Source organism: Aplysia californica, unplaced genomic scaffold (assembly GCF_000002075.1).
Source record: "Aplysia californica isolate F4 #8 unplaced genomic scaffold, AplCal3.0 scaffold00573, whole genome shotgun sequence".
NCBI lineage: Eukaryota > Metazoa > Mollusca > Gastropoda > Aplysiida > Aplysiidae > Aplysia > Aplysia californica.
The window spans coordinates 97,614-122,986 of record NW_004797843.1 but is presented as its reverse complement, the minus strand read 5'-3'; the positions used below and the strand labels follow the sequence as shown (position 1 = coordinate 122,986).

The window sequence follows — 25,373 nt, the reverse complement described above, 5'->3', positions numbered from 1 at the left end:
ACTGCCACAAACCATTATTTTGTGAATTTAGCAGCACCCCCCTTTCTTAAAAAGGCAAATTCCGGTTTGTTTCGGATTGTGTACATAATGTATAAATGTCTATGGAGTTAGGCCGGTACCACTTCTAACGAAGAGTCCCCAAAGAAGCATCTCAAATCCTTCTTCTCTGTGTTTTTTTAGTAGGCCTAGAGCTAGAGGTTTTTCGGCGCTCGTAACTAACTGCAATAAGGTCATTGAGCACCAGAAGAGAGGTGTTGGCGGAAAACACAGCAGAGGGCAAAATGGCACTTTCTGTATTCTGAACAATTTTTCTCAGAAATGGGATAACTGTGTGTGTGTATCTTTAGCTGATATCGTAGAGAGAAGTTTCGAGAAGCTGGGACAGCAACATTTTTGTGAGTTTTTACATTTTGTGTAAGTTGTGGTTTTGTGAAGTTCCTGGACCCATGGAATGACAACAGACAATGTTTACTTGACAACAGAACACATGGAGAGAAGGGTAAGTCTAATTTATTTTTTTCATAATTTTTAATGGTAATTTTGCTAAGAATTTGTTCTAGAATGATAATAGTATGATTTCGCATCAAAAACATGAAATTAATCACGATTTTAAAAAAAATATTTTAAAAAATCCTAATTGCCTGCATTGTCGGCATGTGTCTGTAGTTTTTTCACGTAATTCTATATTTGTTAGTTTTAGCATATTTTTTGTTCTAGTTGCCATTAAACATGTTTTGACAATGTTTTAATCATAACTGCGATAATTTGTATCTTAAAAAGTAAGAAAAATAGATTTTTTAAAGATTTACGGCTGTTCATTCACGATCATCCGGGTTTCCGTCCCTCGTATTCTACCGGGTGAACAAATTGGAATTTGCGATCACGGCACAACGATCTCACAGTATTTGTCCAAAACGAAGTTTTTAACAGTTCTAGGCCAGTTTCATCATTTCTCTTCATTTTCTAACATTTATTGTTAAATTAAGTTTGAAAAACCGCATTTTTCATGTCTGTCGTGCACCGGTTGGACTTTGCGCAGGTCGAACAAACAACACCTGTGAATCGGCATGAACAACAAAATTTGAGGCTAAATCTTAGTCTTAAACGCGATTTTCAACCCAAATATCACGAAATGTAAGTCATTATCCATGCTAGTTTAATTTTCAGCGTAAATAAATCTTTAAATTGCTTCATGATGCGAGATAATCGCCTAAATCTAATTTTTTTCGTAAGCACGACACGAAATCGCCGCGAAGGCAAGAAAATGGCGGCCGCGTAATCCGAAAGGGGGAAGAAGGGGGGGACGGCATTTCAAAGATCGTTGTGTCGCGACGTTCAGAATAGAATAGATAGGCCTAGATCTACTTGGATTAGCTTCTAATGAATTTTAGTTAGTTTTTATATATTTTAAATTTAATTTAATGAGCAAGAAGAGAAGACAGTCAATGCTGACCCCACCCCCCCTTAATTTACCATAATTTGATGCTGGGAGTGTATACAACAGACCCGGTAACCAGGAACAAAGTCACGAAGTATACAGACCCGGAACGAGAAATCTTTTATGATTCAGAGTGTCTACGCACACGGTAACCGGGCAGTTCAGTTTTTGTCATCCGGTGTTGCCTTCATCCCCAGCCTCCCCTGACTGTACTTTTTTTAAAAACCAATAATCCCCAAATTCCTGAGCCCTATACTTCGCAGCACACAGACTTTGAATGAACTTTGTTGACCCCAACCGGTACTCACAATGTGATGCGCACACACAGGTTCACTGACCGGTCACGATGGCGAGCCCGACAAGACGCTTGTATGACTTTGTGGTTATCCGTACAATTGTGAGAACAACTCTGTCTAGTTATCCGTACAACATTGTATCATACAATTGTGCGAACAACTGTCTAGTTATCCGTACAACATTGTATCATACAAAATTGTGCAAACAACTCTGTCGAGTTATCCGTACAACATTGTACGCACAATATTGCTACACACGAATAATTGCTACAGTTATCCGTGCAATAGTAGGCCTACATGCCCACACAGGAGAGAGATACAGAGAAACGAGTGCATGCTTTAACCCTAAAAAACTGAAACAAGTATGATATTATACTAGATCTAGTGTACAGTTGTTTTAACATTAAAATTAAAGCCTTTGCCAAAAGGTGGGACACCCGGGTGAGACAAACGAGATCCAAAAAATCAACGAACACTCTACCCTGTGCGAATAAAATTATTTCTTATTCGCACACCCAGTGTGAATAATATTAATTCTTATACATACACCCGGTGTGAATAATCACTTCCTTTCGGTAACATTTCGGATTTCCTAATTCTAGATTTTGGGGGTTTTTTGTTGTTTTTGTAAGGTGTTTTACGGCGCTCGCAACTGCACAAGGTCATATGAGCGCTCGGGACACACTTAATGTTTTCAGTTGGTAGAAAATTTTGAATTTTGCCCGGGTGGCGGCCGAAGCCCACTCATATCGATTTTAGACCACCAAGGAATCTTTAACGTGCGCAACTTGCACACAGGCCCTCCGAGATTTTTCGCCCTAGTCCGAGAAGGCTAGGTGTAGATCTTTCCTACCCGAAGATCAGGGGTGTGGCTGAAAGACAGCAGTAAGAAGAAGCGAAGGAGAAGCAGTAAAAAGGCTGCAGAAAGAATCTGTAGCCCAGAGGAAGGGGCAAAGGAGGTGAGGGGGTGGGGGCAGAAAGAGGAGACGAAAGCAGACGACAGAACATTGCTTGAGAGCAGGAAATGAGGTGAAAGGAGACAAATTTAGAAAAGAAAATTTTTCGGTCGCTACCCGGATTCGAACCCGGGACCTTTTGAATGAGAGGCCAACACCTTAACCTCTAGGCCACAAGAGCCCCCGTTCTAGATCTAGATATATCTAAATCATTGATGCTCAGAACAGTAAGATTAAGAATGCTGATGCTTGAAATTGAAACACGGTAAACACAAAGACTATACCGCACGAAAATTGCCGTAAAGACGCTGGAGAATTAGATCTAAATCTAGATCTAGCACCACCCCCCCCACATCTCCTGCATTTTTAATCACTAATATATTGTTAAAAAACAAAAAAACTTCAAAGCAGCTCTACAAATTATAATTTATGGGACTGTTGGTCAGTCAGGAGGAGGAGAAGAGAAAAAAAAACTGTCCGGGACCGGGACCAGGATTGAACCGCTGTTTATTCAGCCATCAGAACTTCCGAAAGAGAGGTGTACATATAAGCATGATTATACACACTTCCATCTTTGGTGCCATCCGGTTGGCTATACTAAGATGTAGTCACTTGATCGGAGGGGTATCCTGGTCTGACGTCAAACAAGATAGCAATGACATTGAAAAATTAAATTTTCATCAAAATTGCTTAAAAATGGGCTTAAATGAAAATATAAAGTAAATTCTAAGAACTATGGTCTTTAAATTTTAAAAATCCATCAATAAATAAAAAAGTTATTGGGGGTTCTAACAGTTTTGTTTGCATAATTTTTGGGGACCTTCGTATAGGCAAATATCGCCAAAATGTGGGAACATGTCTTGATGTATTTTGAGGAAAAACTGTTCATAAGTCAGTAATGAATTGGAGTGTACCGACCTGCCACTCTATGAAATCTAAAAATCAGGATTTCTGAGTTAAAAAATCAGGATCTGGTGAAAAAAATCGGGATCAACGGCAAATCAGTCATAAAGGGCATGGGGAAGGCGGGGGGGGGTCCTGGTTCCCTTGAGGCAAGTATGCAAAGCAAAACTTTTGCAGGAATAAGTTCACGTTTGGGCCTCTAAATAGAGGGAAAACTGAAAGACAGCATATATGTACTCGAGTCGAAGTTGGATAGACTGGGGGAGCGAAGGTCGCAGTGATGCTGAAACACTCGTAGTCTTGAAAAGAGCTGACATGACACGCAAAACGCCCGCGTTTTAACGTTTGACTTCCATCACATCGAAAAAAATCGCGCCAAGGTTGTTCATTTTTTTTCTCTTATTCCTTTCCCCTCAGTTAGTACATGTATCACGGCACGCACTTTAAGCCCAAGTGTCAAAACAATAACAATACCCCCACCCCCTCCCCCCGGTCGTCCACACTGGTTAAGTCCCGGAAAACACCTCGACCAACGCGACCGGTGTGAATGAACTTTGTTGACCCCGACAACTGACGGTCCCCGACACACGCGCTACTCACCACACGTACGAGGTTATGTCATGTGATGCGAATGAGCGTTTGAAACTAGGTCGATTTTAGTTTAAATAACGTGTGTTAGTCATCTACTAGATCTAGATTCTCGGCATAGATGCTTTAGAAAATAGCGTTCCAAGTTCCTGCAGATAAAAAGTCCAATCGGTGTTTCCAAGCAAAAGAGATTGCAGAACTTTATATATTTTTTTCTAAGAACCGGACGCAACAGACGCAACCACAAAAAATCAGGATACTGGCGATCGAAATCGGGAAAATCGGGATGGTTGAGATATGGGGCAAAAAAATCAGGATATCCCGATTAAATCGGGATGAGTGGCAGGTCTGAGTGTATGAATGAAACTTGGCACCTTCATGTGATTTTTAGGGCAGAATCTAGTTCTGTTATAATTTTTTCAATGCCTTTATTACTTTGGATGTTAAAGACTGATATTTGGGTGAAATTTGTTCAATTGCGTGACATCGTTTTTACCGCGACGCGATCACCTCTTCTAAAACTCAGTAAAGCGGTATCGGGAAAACCAGCGATGAAGTCATCGGTGACCATTTAGTTTAGTTATTAGCAGCCAATCACATGCCGCCTAGCGATCACACGCCTCTTGCATGCCGGCACCTCGCGTTCGGAATGCGTGGTCTAGTTTCCAGCTCTAGTGTTTTATCAATGGATGGGTGGTATTTTAAGTTGGTACATAAAATCTACTAAACGTAGAGATCTGAAATTTTACAGCAATAAAGAAGACATGTGGGGCGCCTGTGTGGTCGGCGATCAACCAGCAGCTCCGCTTAGTTTTCGAACCGCAGAGGAAATTCGCACAAACACTGCAATTTCTCCGGTTCTAGAAATCGTTCGGGATTGTACGCTGGCATGTCGTTAGTTTAACCATAAAACTGATTGGTTGCCGATTTTCATTTATTTTCGTCCACGAGTTTTCCCGTAACTATAGATCTTAGAAAAGAGTCTCTTCTGATTCCGAGCGGCCCAAAAATTACCCCTCGCGCGGAGGCCGATTTCCGGCCCAAGGCGCAGCGGGCGATTGGCATTGCTAAACAAGATGGGCGCCTTTTACCTAAAAATAGTTAGCGTCTTTCTACGTTTAATCGCATGTGACTAACAACTTTCTTGCACCTGTCTTAACTGTGTGCTCTAGGGCTGGGTCAAGAGCGCGAGAACGGAACTGAATCGCCACTCTTTCCTGTGGAACGCGATTCACGATTCACTTCAGCGGAACAGTATCGCCAAACGATTCCCGATTCACTCCCCTGTCGCTGTCACCACCTTGTGGCTTGTTTAACTTACTGCTGAGTCGAGTCACGAGCGCAAGAACGGAACGGAACACTTGGTATGGCTCCCCTTATTTTACAAAAGATGGTATAGTCCAACCCCCCTATTAAAACAAAATGAATGGGGTCCAACCAATAGACAGAAGGAATTTTATGGAGCCATTGTTTAGCAATGCCAATGAAAATTTAAATTTTCACTTTTGCCCCCTTTTTTTTGGTACCTAAGAAAGAATTTTCAATTCTGATAATTATGCTTCTTGAATTTTGAGAAACGGTTCATAAATAAAAAAGTTATGGGGTTGTAAAGGTCGGCAAAATATGGATGACCCACATATAGGAAAATACTCCTAAAAAGTGGACCACGCAGTAGCAGATTCTGTAAGAAAATCGACGATATCTCGGTAACTAATCCAAATGTTCGAGAGAAACTTGGCTACCCGATGTGTTTTTGAGTGTAGAAATCATTTCTGCAGTCAGATTTATTACCAATTTCGTAGTTATTTTGTTATAATTAAAATTGTGGTGTACATATTACGATTTTGCGAAAAAGGGGTGTCGGGATGAGTCCATTTTATTTATAACATCGTATCACAACATGGGATCTTTAAGAATATATGTCGGCAGCAAGACTAAATAATTGCAAAGCTTTTTATGATGACTTTAGACCATGCCAACCGTAAATGATAAGTTAATTCAATCTAGCATGCCGTACAATTAAAAATTCTTTTTTCCCGTTGAGACGCGAACACCCCGAGACGAGATAACCTCGCCTCGGAATACCCCCATTGCGATGTTACAGGGGAATAGAGAGAAAAACAACCGGATGCGCGCGCCCGCCATTGCCCTATTTCAAGTGACCAATGAACAGGCCCGGAATAGTCATGCGGGGATTTGTAGGTCACAGACATTTGCCACGGGAGTGAGGGGAAAATGGCCGGTCTCCGTGCGAAGCCGCTTTGGATAGGGGGGTAGTCGTAGATTTACGATCGGGTCTAAACAACTACTTGACACAGAACTCTCAAATTTGAGCACACTATAGAGGATAGATAGATCTATTACCATCTGGGCGTTGAAATTCAAACTCCTTATAGTTTTCGGTGTACACGATACGAAAGTGTTCCCGACACCAAAAGTATAGGTTAATTTATGTGTACGAACTTCAACGTCCACATATCATTAGTTTGCCCTATTTTCTGATTGGTAGCCGAGTTTCATTCGGATTGGTTCGGAAATAGAGCAGACCGAGGTTGACAAAGTTAGTCACCTACGCTTCGGCCGGGTCCGCAAAATCGCCCGTAAACGGGGACCAAATTTTCGCCTCGTGGGAAAGCCCGATTGGCATTGCTACATTGTTTTAGCGAATGGTGGGGTTGGGGGGGAATTTATGGGGGTCACTAATTGAGGTCAGTTGATAGAGCAGCGCAACAAAGGGAGTGGGGCGGAGAGGATGGTGGAACAACAAGAGTGGGACTCGCGCTCGCCAAGAGGCGTTGATATGGCCCTGTTCCGTTTCAGTCAGTGTTCCGCCACAGCTCCACGAGCGCTCGCGTACTCGCGATTCATTGAAGCCGACTGAATCACGAATCGCTACTCTCAAATTTGACGAGCAGGATCCAGCCCTAGTGCGCGCATGGGCATGGTTGCGCCCTGTTCCGTATGCGGTCGCGCTGAGGGCATGCTGTCGCGCCAAGGGCAGAGCAATAACATGTTAAAATGCGAAATCTGCGAATGACGTTTAGGAATGATTGACGATATCACAGTATAAACACACTGAAGCGGCCCTGAACATGGATTGCCTGACCTATTTTGCTGACAGACCGCTGAGAAGCAAAGCCAAAAGGGTTGGGCCAGAGGTACTCTTGTCATACACACAATAAGCAAACTTATCATTCACCGTTCAAACATGAGAAGAAAAGCAAACAGAATACCAAGTCAAAATGTGTCTAGATCTAGAGACCTAGAGTATCTTTGTGCCCATGGGGCCAGTGCCATAGCCCTCAGTCTTGAGCTGGGAACTTGTCTCCCCCAGTCTTCCAGTCTCAGCAGTGCAGTGTTAGTGTTAGCAACACGTGAGAAAACAAACGTCAAGAAATACATAAAAACATCAGAAGACGTCAAATAATTTCACTGAAAGATTATCATACCTGTTTAGTGCAATTACTTGTCCATCTAGTGTCTTCAAATAATGCGTCTAAGAGCTATGAAACATTGGCAAACAGTAAAGAAAATTTTCAGACTAACATGCGGCCATGTTTGTCTGCACCCGGTTAATTTCTCGCTTACAAATCTCGCCAACTCGATGTAATAAATAGACCTTATTATTTGTAGAAATACATTTAAAGGGTCAAAATAATTGACAAATGGTTAAATTATCTTTTAGATATAAATAATATTAGTAAAAAGAAGAAATTATAAAAAAAATAATCTCCCCTCAGCAACCTGTTTGTATAAAAATGGCGGCGACGGATTGTTCAACGACTTGCCGAGACTAGTTGACACCAACTGTATCTTTCTTGTCTAGATCTATAGGCTAAGAGGACTAACCACACTTCTTTCACAATGTCTATGATTGCTAAGAATCGCATTCATAGTACCTGGACTCCGTTGAGTAATGAAGAAACGAACAATAAGGTGGGAGTTGTAGAATCTAAATGCTTTCACTTTCCTCATGCAGATAATAGATAATATTAGTATTACTATTTTATTACTAGATCTAGTTAAATTGTTATTATATTATTAAATTGATAATTGCCTTTGACTCTACATTCTAGAATCTAGATCTAAATCTGGATCTAATCTAGTCTATTATCTCCATTATTAGGAGGATATTAGCATTTGCCTATAAAATATGTTAGGATTAATGCAAATTTATTAATTGAATCTTTGGTAAAATCCAAGCAGACCGGGTCAATACAATGAAATAATAGAGAAAAATCGGGAAAAATATTAATACGCCAGCAAAAGTGTTAATTTCCCTTCAAATTGAGAAAGAAAAACTATTAACCACTTAACAATTAAAACGCTTTCTACAATATCCATTCAAAAAACATAATTTGAGTTCTAAACACGATATAAAAGCACCCACTGCGTCGAAAGTCGACAAAAGAATCAGAAAAATCCACTCGAATGTCCCTGCATGCGCCATCTTTGTTTACATCCTCCAACAAGTGATCATACGCGCGTTTGGCCAATCACTACAACTCAAATACTTCCCTAGCCCCTAGTCATTATAATAATAGCTCATTTAATCAAATAATGTGTATAGTTTGTATTTACTGACGGTTATTCGAATGACAACTACCCCGACCTTTTAACCATCTTAAATCTCAATGAAATATCTCACAACTTACCTTCCACTGTAAGGACTTCCGTAACGAGCAATCACCCCATCAAACACAATAAATATAAAGAAGAGGCCTAACCCTAACCCTATACTACCCCTACCCCTACCCCTAGCCCTCCATTCTTCTCAGTCTCATAGTGGTCTAACCCTAACCCAAACCCTACCCCTACCCCTACCCCTAGATCTGCCCCTACCCCTAGCCCTCAATACCCTTACCCCTACCCCTAGCAATACCCCTACCCCTACCCCTACTCCTACCCCTAGATCTGCCCCTACCCCTAGCCCTCAATACCCCTACCCCTATCCCTACCCCTATCCCTACCCCTAGCAATACCCCTAGCAATACCCCTACCCCTACCCCTACCCCCACTCCTACCCCTACCCCTAGTGGTCGACCCCCAACCCTACCCCTAGCCCTCAATACCCCTACCCCTTCCCCTAGATCTGCCCCTACCCGTAGCCCTCAATTCTGCTCTCTGTCTCATAGTGGTCGTTACGGAAGTTCTCCCCTTATGGAAGGACTTACCATTTATATTTGGTCCAAAAAGGTGTTAGGCTGTCCTTGCTGCTGCTATCATCATCGATTTTTACTCCCAAATCAAAAACAGGAGCATCCTCATCTGATTCATCCATTGACAAAACCACAGAAAGTGAACGGGATACTTCAGATTCAGATTCCGACGACACAGCAGTCTCAGCCTACCCCGCTTTGGGTCTTCCCACAGATTCCCTGGTTCTTCTGCTTCTCTGTCTCAGCCACCTCTATCTCGGCCCGCGTGTACGTTGCAGTTGCTGTGCTGCTTCTACCCCGCTTTGGGTCTTCCCACAGATTCCCTGGTTCTTCCTGCTGCTTTCTCTTTCTCTCCTGTTTCTTTTTCAATTTGTCACGGGCACGCGCCAAAGAATACACTGCATTGATGCCCTGTTTAATAAATACAAAAAAAGGGTCCTCTGATTCATTTAAGAATTTCCTCCTGAAAATGAACTCACTAAAATATGTACTTATTAAAGTTTTTGCATAACCTGAATGTTTTTTAACAGCTTTCAGTTGGTTCCAAGTTGTCTCAATGTGGTTGATATGGGCGCCTGTCTCGGCGTTTTTGAGCTCCCTACTGTGATTCACAGTGTAATGTTGATAGCCAATGTTCTTCAACGTTGAATATCCTTTCCATTCATCGGAAACAATAATGCGCCCAGGCTTGATGTGTTTCTGAATCAACGGAATCAAAGTGTCTGCACTCCTGTTCTCCACAACACTAAAAAAACACCTACTTTTGTCTCTCGACTCAATCCCACCAAACACCCAAACACCATCAACACGCTTACCCCTATTGTACTTCCTCCGACCGAATTTAGACTCGTCAATCTCCACCAATACACCCTCTCCTCCTATGCTCTGATACTCGCACTCCTGCAACATGTCAATACACACTTCCCTGCAAAAGTTAAACCAGTCAACAACTGTATTTTCACTGACTTGAGCTTCTCTAGCAGACAACTTGTTGGAATACTGGTTGCACCAAAAATATGTCAGTTTTAAAATTGTCTCAAAACTCAACTTGGAATCCTCAAACCAGGATCCAAGCCTTTAATAGAAAACTTCTTCCGGCAGACTCTATTAGAACACCTCCAACAAAATCCTTCTGCATAACCACTGTCTGCAAATTCACAATACTTTGCACCACAGTCACAAACACAATCAGAAAAATCCAGTAATAACTTATTATAACGCAACCAGTCCCGTAAAACAGCTTTATTAGAAATCAGAACATGAAGGTCAAACACAGTAAACACCATGGTACGAATACAGAAACTAAAGCTTGGCACCAATGCAGAAACTAAAGCTTGGCGTGAGTACTCACGCTTTATATACCCTTGCCCTATTTACATGCGTTGATTAGCGTCATTGTCCTAAATATTGCACCTCTTAGCGTCATATAACTCTCATCATTAATAAGGTACCATAAACAAAGCCTTAATAAGCCATGCATTGATTTCTATTTACTCCTCTTATGATCGTTTTTCCCCATATATAAGAATGTAACTTCAAATATTTTCTTCACAATTTGATAGCATATAACATTCTAAACCCATTACATGCAAAAAAAAACCTTTCTTTATTAATTGTAGCTAGTTAAACTGCAGATAATTACTCTCTCACACAATCATAAAATATTGACCTAATTTAACTAACGGTACTATTACAGTTACAGAATAACAGATTTGACCAGAAGTAGTTCCGGAGAGAGTTCCCAAGTCAGCTAAATTTAGGGAGTAAAAAGTAGTTCCGACCCAATCCATAAATATTTTTTTGCAATCCTTAACGAGCATTTCAAGTTCTCATTTCAATTTCCCGAACAGCTAAAGTTACACTTTAGCATTTTGTGGGGTCGCTCAATTCAATTTTGAAGTCTAGAAACCCCAAAACGCCTGTTTTTTTCTTTTTTGACCAATACGTTCTATATAGGGAGCCATCCCTTCCATTTATAGCCGTAATATAATCCCGAAATCCCCGCGCATTCATCGGCCGCGATGGGGCCTTCGGCCTCGCTGACCCGATCTGCTTGGATCCAGCCGAATCTTAGATTGTAGATTCTAGATCTATTGAGAGTGAGTAGATTTCATAAGATCTACTCTAATGAAATATGGGTAGACTATAATTGGGTGCTCTTTGAAAATTGCCTTCCCCTTCCAATCGATAATTTGCAATGTAAAGGTGAAGATTGTGTGTGTTTTTTTAAACAATATTTTTTGTTATGGCTAGTGCGCATTTTAAATACGCTCGTGAACACGGTGGGTCCACCAAAGTTCTGTCCGGCCAAAATAAATTGTTAATACAAAAAAGGCAGAAAAATATTACTGGCTAATTTGGTAGGGTTCACTTAGCCTATATGGCTACTTTTGTCGTTTGCAATCACTTGTTTCTTATTAAACAAACGAGAAGGCACTTTCGGAAGAGCCCCCCTCCCCCCTTGACAATCCGATAGCTAGAGAACGATAGACTTTAAAACGCTATTGGCCGATAGTTATAGTAACAGTCATCTTGTTTGCATCATGGAGGGATTTCCCCTTTGTTAGTCATGGTGACAACACAACCGCAGGACGGCAGCCTGCTGACACGGATTATTTTCTTTGCAACTTGCAGAACTGTTCAGTTCGATTGTCTGTGATTGTGCAGCACCCTTCTTCCGCCCTGATTGATTCTGATGCTGCACACTACGTAAACTGAGAAGAAGAAAAAGACTAAGAGTAGGCCTACGTACGAAAGCAAGTTCAAGAAAGTTCAATGACGCAGTGCAAATAATCACCGGATTGTTTCTTTAAAAAATTTTTAAGCACAAGAAATTTTTATTACAAGAGATATTGGACTCTATAGGTAAGGACGCTGAGCTGCAAATGGAGTAGATCTAATTCGAGACTGCAAGGTTTGCAAACGAATACTGTGAGGTGCAAAAACAGTATGCTAGACTCTAGGGGGAACCAAAGAAAGACTCAAAGAGGGAAGCTTGGAAACTACCAGTGTAAACCGCACACTATGCAAAATCATCACTAGGCTTAGATCTATAGAATCACGATCAGATGACGCAGCGAGCATCCCCATTTCGAGGTCAAACAAGATGACTGTTACTATAAATATCGGCCAATGACGTTTAGTTGTCGCTCTCTAGCTATCCCCGCTTGTGTTTACTTGCACCCGTGGCAAATCAATTGTTTCCAAGAAACAAACCTTGATTAATATTTTGCAGAACAGAGAACATCAAATTAAGCCGGGCTGTAGGGGTAAATACAATGGGGCATGCTCCCCTGCAACCCCTCATATTTTTTTTCACTTTGGAGGGAAGGGGTTGCAATGGGGGGAGGGGGGGTGGGGTGCCCTCATGTAACCAACCAATTTTTTTAAAACAAGTGAAATTGTATGCATGCATGATAAGGCCACTCATGATGCTATTTCAACACTTTATTTTATATCTCTGGCAAGCCACTCCCAGCGGCTCTCGGTCAGAACCACTGTGCCTGTGAGCCGCTGACAGCGGCTCAGGCACATTCGTTTATGATGACTTCAACATCAAATTACTTTTCAGCAGTTGCTGAAAACAGGTGTATCTTTTATCAGGATTTCATTCATTCGACGAAGAACTATCAAAATAGGTTCACTTGTTTTGATTTATAAAAATGACCCATTTAGTGACGATTTTTGTCATTTTTAGATTTAGTACTAAAAACGGGCCCCGGCATAGTGGGTTTACCCCCTCAGAGATAACTGAGTTATTAAAAGCATCAAATATTTCAAAAACTAATCATTTGCAACTGAAATAAAGTGAAAATAATGTGTGAGAGGAATTTTAATGAACAGGAAAAGGCTGTAAAAACCCGAGCATGAACGGGAATGTTTTAACGTTTAATCCAAAATACAGTCGAAATTGTCAATAACTACAACCCACTATGTTTCAGATGGGGAAGACAGTGTGCCGTGCAATAGTAGAACAGTTTAACAGAATGTGTGCTATACCAAGAGGGCCGAGGATCATATTAAAACAAAACAAATCATGGGTCTCCACCACTTGCGAACAAGTGACACTAATCTGTCAGTTATCGTGCTAATGTCCATTTTGTTACCGCCTGGGCTAACAGAAGTGTTGAGTTCTGCTCACAAAATATTTTTTATAAATTGCAAATAGACAAGCACTCATTTTTAGTGTCCACAAATAAAGGGGCAAATTATAACTCTTTCGCAGTGAGATAGAGAAGGGGGGGAGAGCAAGATCTGCTGGGTTTTTTTGTGATGTCCTTGTTTTTGTGCACGATACAAACTTCATTCTCTGCCATCATGTAACAACGATTCAAGGAACTCTTTTCTCGGCTTGCCCTATGATCAGAGCAGCAGGCATTGGTCAATATAATTTCACTCCTCTGGCTTCTGGCTACCCAGGATTTTTTCCGCAGTGGCTCGCTACTCGAGCACTCTCACAGGCAGTCGTGAGATTTCACACCCACACTTCCCTGACCATCTGCATCCCTCAGGGCTCACATGATGGGGTAACAAATACCCCCAAATTGCACTCCTTCTCCCCTTCCTCACCCAGCGGCATCACCATGGTGATAAACTTATAGCCGGCGGAACCAAACATGCGAGTTTTGTTTCAAATCAGGGCTGAGCGGGCAAAGCATTTTCCGTCTTAGGTGAAACCCTGGAAGGGAGCGGATTTTTCTTTCCGTTTCCACGTTGGGCAGGTTTCCGTTTTATACAGGTAATTGAAGAGGAATATATCAAAGGGGGAGTGGGGAGATTCTGTTAAGACAGGTTTCCGTTTTATACAGGTTTGCATTAAGGCAGGTTCGACTGTTTATGTATGAATGCATAATGTATCTATATATATATATATATATATATAACTCTAAAGGTCTTTGATAAACTCAGGTCCTACAATTGGTTGAAAGATGCATCTGATGTGATGAGCATACCCTTTGCTTCACTTTTCTCTTTTCATTTTGAATTTTAATGAGAGTAATACAGGGTGATCCAAAAAAAACTGTACAACTTTTTTTGTTGATATTTTCCTCCACACAGAAGTTTTGCTTTTTTTTATTTATACACAACATTTGGAAGTCGAAAGGAATTTGTCTTATTTTCTTTTTAAATAAATCCACCGAATAGTTTTTCCCTACATAGCACGTTAAAAAACAACCCATTTTCAGCTATGTTCCCATTTTTGCAGCATGACGCACTAGTTTCCATTAGGCTTACCTCTAAAAATCCCAACGATTGCACCATATTGCAAACTACAGCAGTCTAACAGGCCAACCAAAGTTTGCAGATAGTTTCTCTCAAGTTTCTTGTGCCTGCTGAGATCATGGTTAAACTCAGTAAAGAGTAGAGAGCTCTTTGTATTGAACATTTCCTCACTACCAACTCTTTTCGTAAGTTTCGCACAAGGTAAGAAATAATGTAAAAGTGCCCTTAAGGACTTCTTTGATGTCAAGGGTGAAAATGTTCCATCAGTTTGGACCTGTAGAGAATCAGAACTAAAATTCCTAGGCAAAACAACCACTTCAGGTCAAACACACACCGTTTGCACCCCTTTAAACGTCACCAGGATGCAGAATTCAGTAGATGAGCCTCGTGAGACGTCTGTCCGTAGACGATGTCTGCAGCAATGACTTTCCTAATTCTCAACGGTCCGCATTCTCAGGGCAGATTTTCATCTACTACTGTATCATTTTCCTGTTCGCGAAGCTATCAGAGGACAGCAATGTGTTTATGATTCCTCGATCGTTTGAAAAGCGTGAATAATTCCTCTATGACATTTGGTTCCTTAGCAAAACCCATATTCACCTTTCAGGCTATATCGACTCCACAAATGCTGTCTACTTGGGCAACCTCACCCCCTCCCTATTGTCTCTGGAAACAGCTCCGTACTGTTAGGTGTATATTGTGTGTGGCTTTGAGTACTCATGGTTGAGTGGATCCTTGTGTTTGGCCACCACTGAACATTACGAACGTCGCGTTAAAATGTGTCGAGTCCAAGGGAGGATATAGCCCATTGGTTCTCGGAATTTCAGAAATTTTTAAAAATATGTTTTAACTCTGTAGGAGAAAAGAAATATTGTTAAAAAGTTACAAGGATGGAAAGATTAGATTTTTAAGTAAATGAAAAGAAAAAAAAAGCAAAGCAATCATTTCATGACTTTCCTTACAAGATCTTTCAAAATGGTGCGTTTTGCATTTATAGATGATTTTTATAAAAGCCATTTCTGTTTTCGAAAATAAGTTTATTCTTCATAAATTTTATGTCAAACAAATTCCCTTTAAATGAATTATATCTGTTCCAAATTACAACATTCTAGATCTAGTACAACTTTTGTGCGAGATATTTAGAAAAAAAGTTGAACAGTTTTTTTTGGATCACCCTGTATATCATTTGATTTTTATGTATACCTACATGTGTTTTTACTGTTCCTGTATGGTCAAGAAAAATTCCCCCCTGTAGCAATAAAGTATTATCTTATCTCTTATCTTATCTAATATTGTCTTAATTTCTTCCTGTAGTATTGATCAATATTTCAGAAAAAATATCTTTAGATATACAGTGTATAACGGCTACCCATTGTCAATGAGAAAAGTGGCAGTATAACACAGGTGGTTGTCTTAGGCAGGACTGATCAAAATGAAGAAAGCAAATCCTTCTCTTCTGAGGTTCAAACCAGGGCTGATCTCAGGCTTTAGACTGCGGAAAGGCTAATTCAAAGGGGTTTTAGTTTTCTTTTGAAAAAGGGGGATGGGTGGTGTAAGAAGGGTTTTTTGTTGCTGTTTTGTTGTTGGTTAGCATTCTTTTTGTTGCTGATTTTGTGCAAGGATAAAATAAACAAAATATTAAATATTATGTATGTAATACGATGAAGACCGAAAGCCACGGTAAAACAAACTCCCAGGTCGCCCCACTCTGAGAACGAAGGACGCTTCTATCGCAACTTCACATCAATGTCCATTGTTATTTTGTTACAGATTAGGTAAACAAAACCGTGACCAGTCACCTCACACACGATGTGTGCATGAGTTGCAGGCGGGGCGTATATAGATTATGACAGTTCACGCTTCCCTCACCAGTAGTTGGAAATTTATTGCTGGGCCTACCCATTGGTCAACTTGGGTAAATATTCATTCGAGGGACTAACAATAACGATAGGTGAATGGTTCATGACAAAGCGTCGGGCAATGAGTGACCACGCCTCGCCGCCTGAAGCAGGTAAATTTAACCATGGGTTGATAAAATAAGGTGGCCACGGCCGGGTTGGACAGGTGACTGTTTTACACAGTTAAATTATATAGAAAAAATGCAAGGGGGGAAATGGAAAATGGTCGTTTGTACAGGTGGCCGTATTGTACAGGTGGCCATCATGGCAGGTTCAACTGTATATATCTGTTGCCGTATGAATGCTTGGAGGGTGCCTACTTTTTTTTCCCTCGTGTTGTTTCATCTTTGTATCGTACTTTTTCTCTGATTTTATGCTGCTTATTTGCTGCTCTTTATTCAAACAGATAAATTGTATATCTGTATCAGTTCAGCCAACGTTTCAGGACATAAAGAATTATTCTCTAGCTCAGGATCTGGCCTAGTGACAACTCCTTATGTGTTTTCTTAGAATGTCTTAATATATATATATATATATATATCATTCTTTTCTTTTTTTTTCTTTTGAGCCTGTAATCAAAGCAATCTGATGTGGGTTTTTTAAAATTTATTTTCCCTCTTTTTTTATTACAGATATTTGAAGAACGAAAGGACCTAGTTGGCAAATGGGTGAGTCTCATTTTGTTTTAGTGCTGTCTGTAAGTCATGCAAATAGAAATCAATCACACTTTCAATCTGCAATAGATAGATCAGTATTAGTTGAGTCTTTAGTTTCTAAGTTTATGGACTCTGTTGAAAAATATTTTTATGTGAAATAAGTTAGTTGGGTAGCAATTTTAAAATCTTGTTTGTTGTGTTTTGCTAAGCTGTGTGTACATTTCATTAATAGCAAATAATAATTTATAATATATAAAACTTTGAAGGAAGGAGAACAGCTCATGGGGATTAGTATAATAAAAAAAGATGATTAAATGTATAATTTTTTCGTTTTTTTTTCCTAAAGAGGCTTGGTTAAATCTAAAGATTTGCCGTATTTATCCTTTGGTGAGCCAAAATTCTGTTTGAGGAAGAACGGTAAAGACTAAAGCCTACCGAATGAGCTGCATTGCCTTGTTAAATGGGAGACTTGTACACCCAAACACATAAAGTTTTATGTCTTCTCATCAGTTTCAAAAATGGAATGATGATCAGCGCAGGAAGCTTTTTGAAGAACTTGTCGGAAAAAGTAAGAGGAAGCAACTGGAATATGCACGGGAGCTAATTGACAGCCGTGTTCCTTGCCACAAAGACGATTTCACACGTTACTTGCCTCGTGTGATTACTCTCTACATCTTTTCTCACCTGGATGCCCGCAGTTTGTGTCAGTGTGCACAGGTCTGTATTACATTTTTAATTATCAGTTGTCCTGCATACATGAACATGTAATATATAATTGCTTTTAGCTTGTTAGAGTCTAACAGCTGATGAACATATATATATGTGTGTGTGTATGTGTGTGTGTGTCTGTCTTGAATAGAGGCTCTCGAGAAATTTATGATTGAAGAAGGTAGGGTGGCCAGGTGTCAAAGGCAAAATTTGCAAGAAAATGTCAATCATCATTTTGTGACTTTCAAAGCTTGAGTATACTTGGAAACTGCAAATTTACATATTATGTGCCTTGAGTAAAATCCTCTCAGAAATGTGTTCTTTGGTAAACATAAAAGGTGTTGTGGCCCCCCCCCCCCCCCCAAAAAAAAATGAAAATTCAAAAAAAAATTGCCCAATGGCCTGAAAAATACCAGTTCCTTTAATTTCATTACTGTGACGACCACCTGTTTTTGCTGTGATGCCTCACACACACACACACACACACACACACACACACACACACACACACACACACACACACACACACACACACACACACACACACACACACACACACCCATATATATATATATATATATATATATATATATATATATATATATATATATATATATATATATATATATATTATATATATATATATATAACATAATAAACCTGATTCTTAGCATCAAATGGCAAAATAAAATACCAAAAACAAAGTTCTCAAAAGGGCAAGTGATGTGAGTCTGTTTTCTTAGTTAAGTTTCGTCGGCCATAACGGAAACCACAAGTCACTTTAATCTTTAAATCTTCTATTTTGCTTAAGAAATATTGTCCTCTGCCGATGCTTTGGTCATTGTCTGACATTGATAGGCGTTCTAATAATGTGTATAATCGCTAAATTTGCAGATGAGCAAACAGCAATGGGAAGTGATATGTTTTGCCTCCTGTTTTGTGAAATGTAAAGGCTGCTGATGTCAAAGACAAGTATATTCCATTTGTTTACACTTCCTTACTTATTTATCCTCTCCAGAGTCATTTACTTGCTACTTGCTTTCCTGCTCTTCATCCCATTCTTGCTCTTGCTGTTTCTCTCTGTGTCTATGTCTGCTCTCTCTCTCTCCTCTCTCGCTCTCTCTCTCTCCTCTCTCGCTCTCTCTCTCTCTCTCTCTTCTCTTCCCCCCTCCTCTCTCTTCCCTCCTCTCTCACTCTTTCTCTTTCTCTCTTTCTCTCTCTCTCTCTCTCTCTCTCTCTCGCTCTCTCTCTCTCTCCTCTCTTGCTCTCTCTCCTCTCTCGCTCTCTCTCACTCTCTCTTCTCTTCCACCCTCCTCTCTCACTCTTTCTCTCTCTCTTTCTCTCTCTCTCTCTCTCTCATTATCTCTCTCTTATTATCTCTCTCCGTCTCTCTAACCCCCGTCCCCCTTCTCTATCTCTCTGTCTCTCATTTTCTCTCTTCATCTCTCTAATGTCCCCCTCTTTATTTTTTTGTTTCCCACTCTTTCTTTTTTTTTGTGACTTGTATACATGTTTGTAATCTCTCTCTCTTGTAATCTGTGGTGATTAAGATCTGGGCGTGCATCTCATCTGCTGAGACATGAAATCAATATCAGATCGAAAAGTCGAGTAATTGATCAAAATGTAATGTGTTGGAACAGATCCCATCCACCATCCACCTTTCTTTTTGTTGTAAATCTCACAAACACTTTTAAAGTTATGTTTCTTGAACGGTATCCATTGTGTATGTACTATAGGTGTGCTGGTACTGGCGCTATCTGGCAGAGCTTGACCAGCTGTGGATGCCAAAATGTCTGCACTTCGGCTGGCACTTGTCCTTCACCCCAAGCCCATACGAAAATGGAGTCTGGAAGAGGAACTTTATCGAACAGTTCAAAATTATCCAAGCATTGTTACCCAAAGTGAGTACCTTTGTTTCCTGATTGACAATGAATAGTTTGAGTTATTTTCCTTTCCCAGTTTGGGTTGGGTCATACTTACATAATAATCCTTTCAACTAGATGTCTTAATATTTAAGTGAAAACTTGTTAATTTTTATTTCTCTACTTAAGCTTATGTTCCTTATTAAAAATTATTTTTAACATCGCTGAAATGGCCTTGATGTTTGTCAGAATCCCCCAGCCTCGGAGATGAGTAAGCTAAAGCTGGACAGCAAGCGTTCTGAAAAAACTGGCAAGAAGAAATCCGGACCTACACCGTGGCGAGGTTCGGACCCAGTACCCAAAGACACATGGCGGTTCAACTATCTGAACAATGACGAGGTGCTTGATGAGGTGACCAAATGGTGAGTCGTGGTGTCAGATTGATGTCCGAGTTCTGTCTTCTCATCAACCCTCCACTATTTACATTCTTCATCAACAGTGGCCACTGATCTGTTAAATTCCCTATGCACGTAGCAGTTGTTTACTGTTCTCATTCTTTTAGGACTCATGGAAATAATAGTAATTCTAATTGCTGATGTGAATTCTGACTTTTACCACACTGGAAATGAAAACAAGGATACTACGTAATGTCAGCAGTCTATTCTTTTCATAGCAAAGCTGCCATTCAGGAGATCTCGTGGGAGAAATGAGTAAATGAGGTACCGGGTATGTGCATGGGAGAAGCCTTGTTGAACACTAGAGTGCCATTGATTACAGGCGGGCTTTGGTCACGTTGAATCCTAGTGCTGCTTTCTTTTTTTCTTTTTTAAATTTGTGTGTATGGGGGGGAATGTTTTAAATGTTCCTCTCTTGGTGCTTCACATTGCTTATTCTTTTGACTATCTACATTATATTTGCTCCTCATTTACAATATCTGAATATTTTTGCTCAGTCGACAGAAAAAGATGTACGGTTCAGCCACAGACGACGTTGTACGCAATGCCCGCAGCAAAGTAAATTCTGGCAGCAACGTCCTCAACTCCTTATCGAGATCTCATTCCTTAACAGTAAGTTTGTTTTCGTCTTTCAGATTTATCTGATGATGAGATATATATGATAATCTAATTAATTATACTTATGATGTATGATGTACACTACATAGGGCTGTATGGTGTTTGAATCATGTTTGCCTTTGTATGCTTGTCTGTGAATGTGTGTTTGTGGTTGTTGGAATGTGAAGGTAGGCCCTGTGGATCAGGAACTTATTACGCAAGAGGGTTAGGTGACGTGCTTTGACACGTGTTGGTTGCATTGTCATGATCCTGATCTGCAGTAAGGTCAATGTTTTGTTGTTTTTTAAAATATTTTTCTCATTAGTTGTAAGGTTCACAAGCCCCACTCTTTCCCTTTCTCTTGCTTTGACACAAGACATACAGCTGGTATCAAGACACATCGATGTAGTATGGTATATTAAGTTGTTAGGCACTACACTACAACTCTCTGGAATCTTGTGGTGTGATGGTGAGTGCTTTAGGTGGGGTGGGGGGGGGGGGGGTAATCAAAGACAGACAGTGTGGCACTGCCTTGGACTGTATGGTGTTTGAATTATGTTTGTGTGTGTGCATGTGTCTGTATGTGTATATGTGCTTGTTTGAATGTGAAAGTATGGATCAAGAAGTGATTACACAAGAGGGGTGGTTGGCATACTCTGGCCAGTGTTGGTAACATCGTCATGATTGTGATCTGACATAAATGCAATTTTATTTTTTAAAGATCAGAAGTAAATCTAATGCTCATCAGCATCGCAGTCTTCTTTTATCTTGCTTCGATACCGAGCAAGAAGTACTCTCAATCCATCTTTTATCCTTTTATCGATACCAGCTACCTTTTATGACGGCATTTATCGTCTGACCATAATACTGTCACAGTTACTTACCTGGATTTTCTTCAATATTTCTCTGAGATCGCATGTCTCATTATCTCGATTTACTTGATTCATGAATGTGTGCAACATATAGAATTGTTAAAAAAGGGAAGTGGTCATGTGCACAGGTGATTGTCTTGGACAGGTGACCTTTAGAGCAGGTTCGACTGTTTTTCATTTTACATAATTGATTGCGTTTATCCTTCCTTAAAGTTAATGTGTAGTGGTAAGGGAGGGAGGGAGTGAGAGAACAGCTGAAATGAGGAGTGGGTAGGAAAAGCAATGCAGGGAGAGAAAGAGGAACAGAGAGAGAGAGGGGGGAGAAAGAGAGAGAGAGAAAGAGAGAGAGAGAGAAAGAGAGAGAGATAGTGATGTGCTGATGTTTTATAGAGACTGGTAACAGAGCACAGTTTATTTCTTCTAATGGAGGAGCAATAAAGTGTGTAAAGTATGTCTTATCTTTTGTTATCTTGTCTTATTGTATCATATCTTATTTCATCTTGTCCTATCTCATCTCATCTCATCATATCTTATTGAGGCACCTCACCATATCTTATCCTAATAGGACTCCTATCTTATCTCAACTTATATCTCATCTTGTCTACTGTTATATTATCTAACACTATCCTATTTTGATCTTGTCTCATTTCATAAGACTACACCACCCTTGTCTTCACTCCTCCCCACAGCGCATCAGCTCGGCCGGGGAACCTCACCTCTCAGAGCGACCTCGCTGGGCGCGGCAAACCACCCAGTCTTCATCCTCGGGATTCCTGCACAAGAACGCAATGAAACATAACGGTGTTCTCGCCAAGATCACTCGCCCCGGCCCGGTCAGCCCTCCCCCCAAACTATCAGGGGCGCCAAAGTCTCGGCCTGTCACTGCACGATCGGCAAGAGATCCACCCAGTTAGTACTCGGTGCTTCTCTGGAATTTTGTAATGATAATAATAATGATAACAATAGTATAATGATGATAGAAATAATATTATAACAATAATAATAATAATAATAATTATTATAATAATTATTATTATTATTATGATGATGATAATAACACTTAGGAGAAGAAGAAGAAGAAGAAGAAGAAGAAGAAGAAGAAGAAGAAGAAGAAGAAGGAGAAGAAGAAGAAGGAGAAGAAGAAGAATGATGGTGATAAAAATTGATCTAGTTTAAAATTTAATGCATTTGTGCTGATAGAGACTAGTTGGTCGGATTTTCAAAAAGTACCAGGAGTGCCTCAAGTTTTTTCTCTGTCTCTAAAGGACTTACCTAAGTTAATGTGAAATGGTTGTGGAAAAAGCAAGAACGTTTTTTGTTGTTTTGGGGTTTTTTGTGCTTATTTTGTTTGTTTCTTGACTTTCTTTCAGCAACAGAGCTGTTCCCTCAAACCCCATGGAAGGTTCCAACAAATGCAGAATCTGATGATGAGCGAGAATGATGACTCCTGACAGTGACAGTGCTATACAGATTTGATTGAAGAATACTTTTTTTGTTATATTTTGATATATTTTAAAAATCATAATGTAATGTAGGCCTACTTCTTATTCATCCACAGCTTTATTTCAGTACAGGGTCATTTATGGACATTTTTTCTTGGTTAAGAATTTATTTACTGTATTATTTGTACAGAAGAAGTAGCTTAATTTATCTTGTTTCCTCTGATGACCGTTGCAAGAAAAATGTGGGACCAGTGATTTTTTACTACCCCTGTATGAGCAGGGTCAAAAGGAGTTGCACATTTTTCTTGCGATAGAAGTGATATACAGCGGAATCCACTTAAACAAAAATGTCTGAATTTCTGGGACCACCTGATTTTGTTCAGTTTTGCTGGGTTTTCGGTTTATAGAGGTTGCTCAAGTAGAAGATAAAAAAACGAGGATTTAATTTTCTTTCCGTATATTGCTGTTTTCCAATTAACTCTTTGAGCCTTGACCTGCTAAAGCTGCCGTACCCCTCTACCTTTGCTCCTGAGCGATTCATGCCTTCATTCATATCATCGTCAGAATCACATTCCATATCCCACTCAGGATAGTCCTTGTCATTACCAGTCAGCATCTAATTCTGAAAGATCTTTTAAAAAATCAATTATGTCCTGTATGGTAAACACTGTTTTCGGTGCATGTTTTGTCCCAGGCGAGCCGGTTTGGGGATAGGGTCTCACCGTTGTACTGTAGCTAGGCATATGGGCACCGGTCAAAGGGCAAGGGCTCAAAGGAATAAGTGTGTCCAGTTAAAGCAAACTCCACTTTATTTGTTCCTTTTCACAGATATCCTTCACCATGTAAATTTCTCCATCCTCCGTGCCCAGAACAATTTTCTTTCTGCTTTCCTTATTTAATTAAAGTAGATGTGAAATTGTGATTATAAGGGATGTGACATTTTATACCTCTTTGAGAAATACTGGACCTGGCTCTGTGGTGTGACATTTAGGCTGTTTGCCTCTGCAGGCAGAAGATGCAAGTTCAATTTCCAATTGGAGATCTTTTTTATCGAGTTTTCTGTATGTCTGCAAGGGTGTTGTACACAATGTATCCCTTCAGTTCAGGTTGGCCCTGACAGGCAGGTGAAAGCTGCCTGTCTCAAGAAATGACCTTAATTGAAGTTAATTATGTTGATTGGGGTTAAATTGTAAAACAACACGAGCAGCATGACCTGTCTTCATCTGTTTGTTTGAGTAAAGAAAAGCACTTCGACTAATTATGAGTCATGGTCATTGAGAGCTGGAAAAAATGAAGACAGAAACAAAAGGGTGAAAGAGCTTCTAGTAGCTCAAGCTGTCAAGTTTCTATTGATCAAAATGCTACTGCTTCCTTTGTCTTATGAAGCCAGATTTGAAAACTGTTTTCTTAAAAGAGGAGACATCTAAATCCGTCCATTCAAGCTGTCCTTCCTCTTTTTCAAACCTGTCATTATTTTGACTGCTTAGTGTAAGACTGCACCGTACACCATTTTGAAAAGTGACTTATGCCGAAGTCTTACAGTGAGCAGTGGATTTTCATTGCGTTATTCAAGTATAATCATTCCACCTGTATTATTGAACACGCTGTGGTTTTGCCCAGGTATGGTTGTGTGGGGTAGCAGGGAAGAGAGAACAGCTTCTGCGTGTCCGTTCACCCACTTTCGCATTCACTCGGTCGCTTCTATGAGTGTCAAGTTCTTATACCCTCTCTCATTCTCAGTTTATAGACATCTATGTATTACATACACATCTAGAGAGGCTGAGAGGGGGTATTGTAGTCATACTTAAACTCCTTTACTGCCAGACATGCCTTTCAATCTTATCAAAGATATGCTGTCTTGGGCAAAGCAGGTGGTGAAAGGGTTAATCTGTGATATGTGGACGCCAAGGTCTTGGCCTCCACTGGCAGTTGGTCTGGTTTTAAGTGTAGTCTATACTTACGTAGATGATCATTACTACATATATATATGTAATTGTGTTAATATCCCTTTGTGATTCTGGGTATCTGACATTTATTAAAGAGAGAAATTAAAACTGATCACATCATAATGATCATAATGTGCGTCAATTTATGTTGTAGATTAGCCTACCACACATCCAAATATAGATCATTTTAATTAATTTTTTTTTAAAGTTTAAAAATCTATCGTCCTTATCTCCCCTCCTTCTTTTTTATGTTTGTTACTCTCTTGTAACATACACCTCTAATATTCTGGCGCTCATATGGCCTTATGCAGTTGCGAGCGCCGTAAAACCTCTACTAAAACAACAAAAAACTAAGTTTAAAAATATTTAACTTT

At 40.0% G+C, this 25,373-nt stretch overlaps 2 protein-coding genes across 2 annotated transcripts in view; one reads left to right on the top strand and one right to left on the bottom strand.

The window, feature by feature from the left end:
* LOC100533450 (neuron-specific staufen) overlaps positions 1-7,763 on the bottom strand; it is a 43,627-nt gene extending 35,864 nt beyond the window's left edge. The window contains 1 exon segment of the mRNA NM_001204727.1: positions 7,631-7,763. The gene's annotated coding sequence lies outside the window, so the exon portion shown is untranslated.
* On the top strand, positions 7,764-25,122 carry LOC101853814 (F-box only protein 16). The gene is made up of 8 exons (XM_005107067.3): positions 7,764-8,117; positions 17,094-17,129; positions 17,628-17,834; positions 19,562-19,726; positions 19,937-20,109; positions 20,640-20,754; positions 22,301-22,520; positions 22,982-25,122. Exons 1-8 carry the CDS (start codon positions 8,046-8,048, stop codon positions 23,050-23,052), a joined length of 1,059 nt encoding a protein of 352 aa, XP_005107124.1. The 5' UTR covers positions 7,764-8,045; the 3' UTR covers positions 23,053-25,122.
* Positions 25,123-25,373: the final 251 nt, after the last annotated feature.

What these genes read in the sequence shown, in the direction of transcription:
- LOC101853814 (XM_005107067.3), top strand. Translation starts at nt 8,046, where the DNA reads ATGTCTATGATTGCTAAGAATCGCATTCATAGTACCTGGACTCCGTTG. An exon ending in AGGACCTAGTTGGCAAATGG is followed by an intron (nt 17,130 to 17,627) that starts GTGAGTCTCATT and finishes TCTTCTCATCAG; the next exon opens with TTTCAAAAATGGAATGATGA. An exon ending in TCCAAGCATTGTTACCCAAA is followed by an intron (nt 19,727 to 19,936) that starts GTGAGTACCTTT and finishes GATGTTTGTCAG; the next exon opens with AATCCCCCAGCCTCGGAGAT.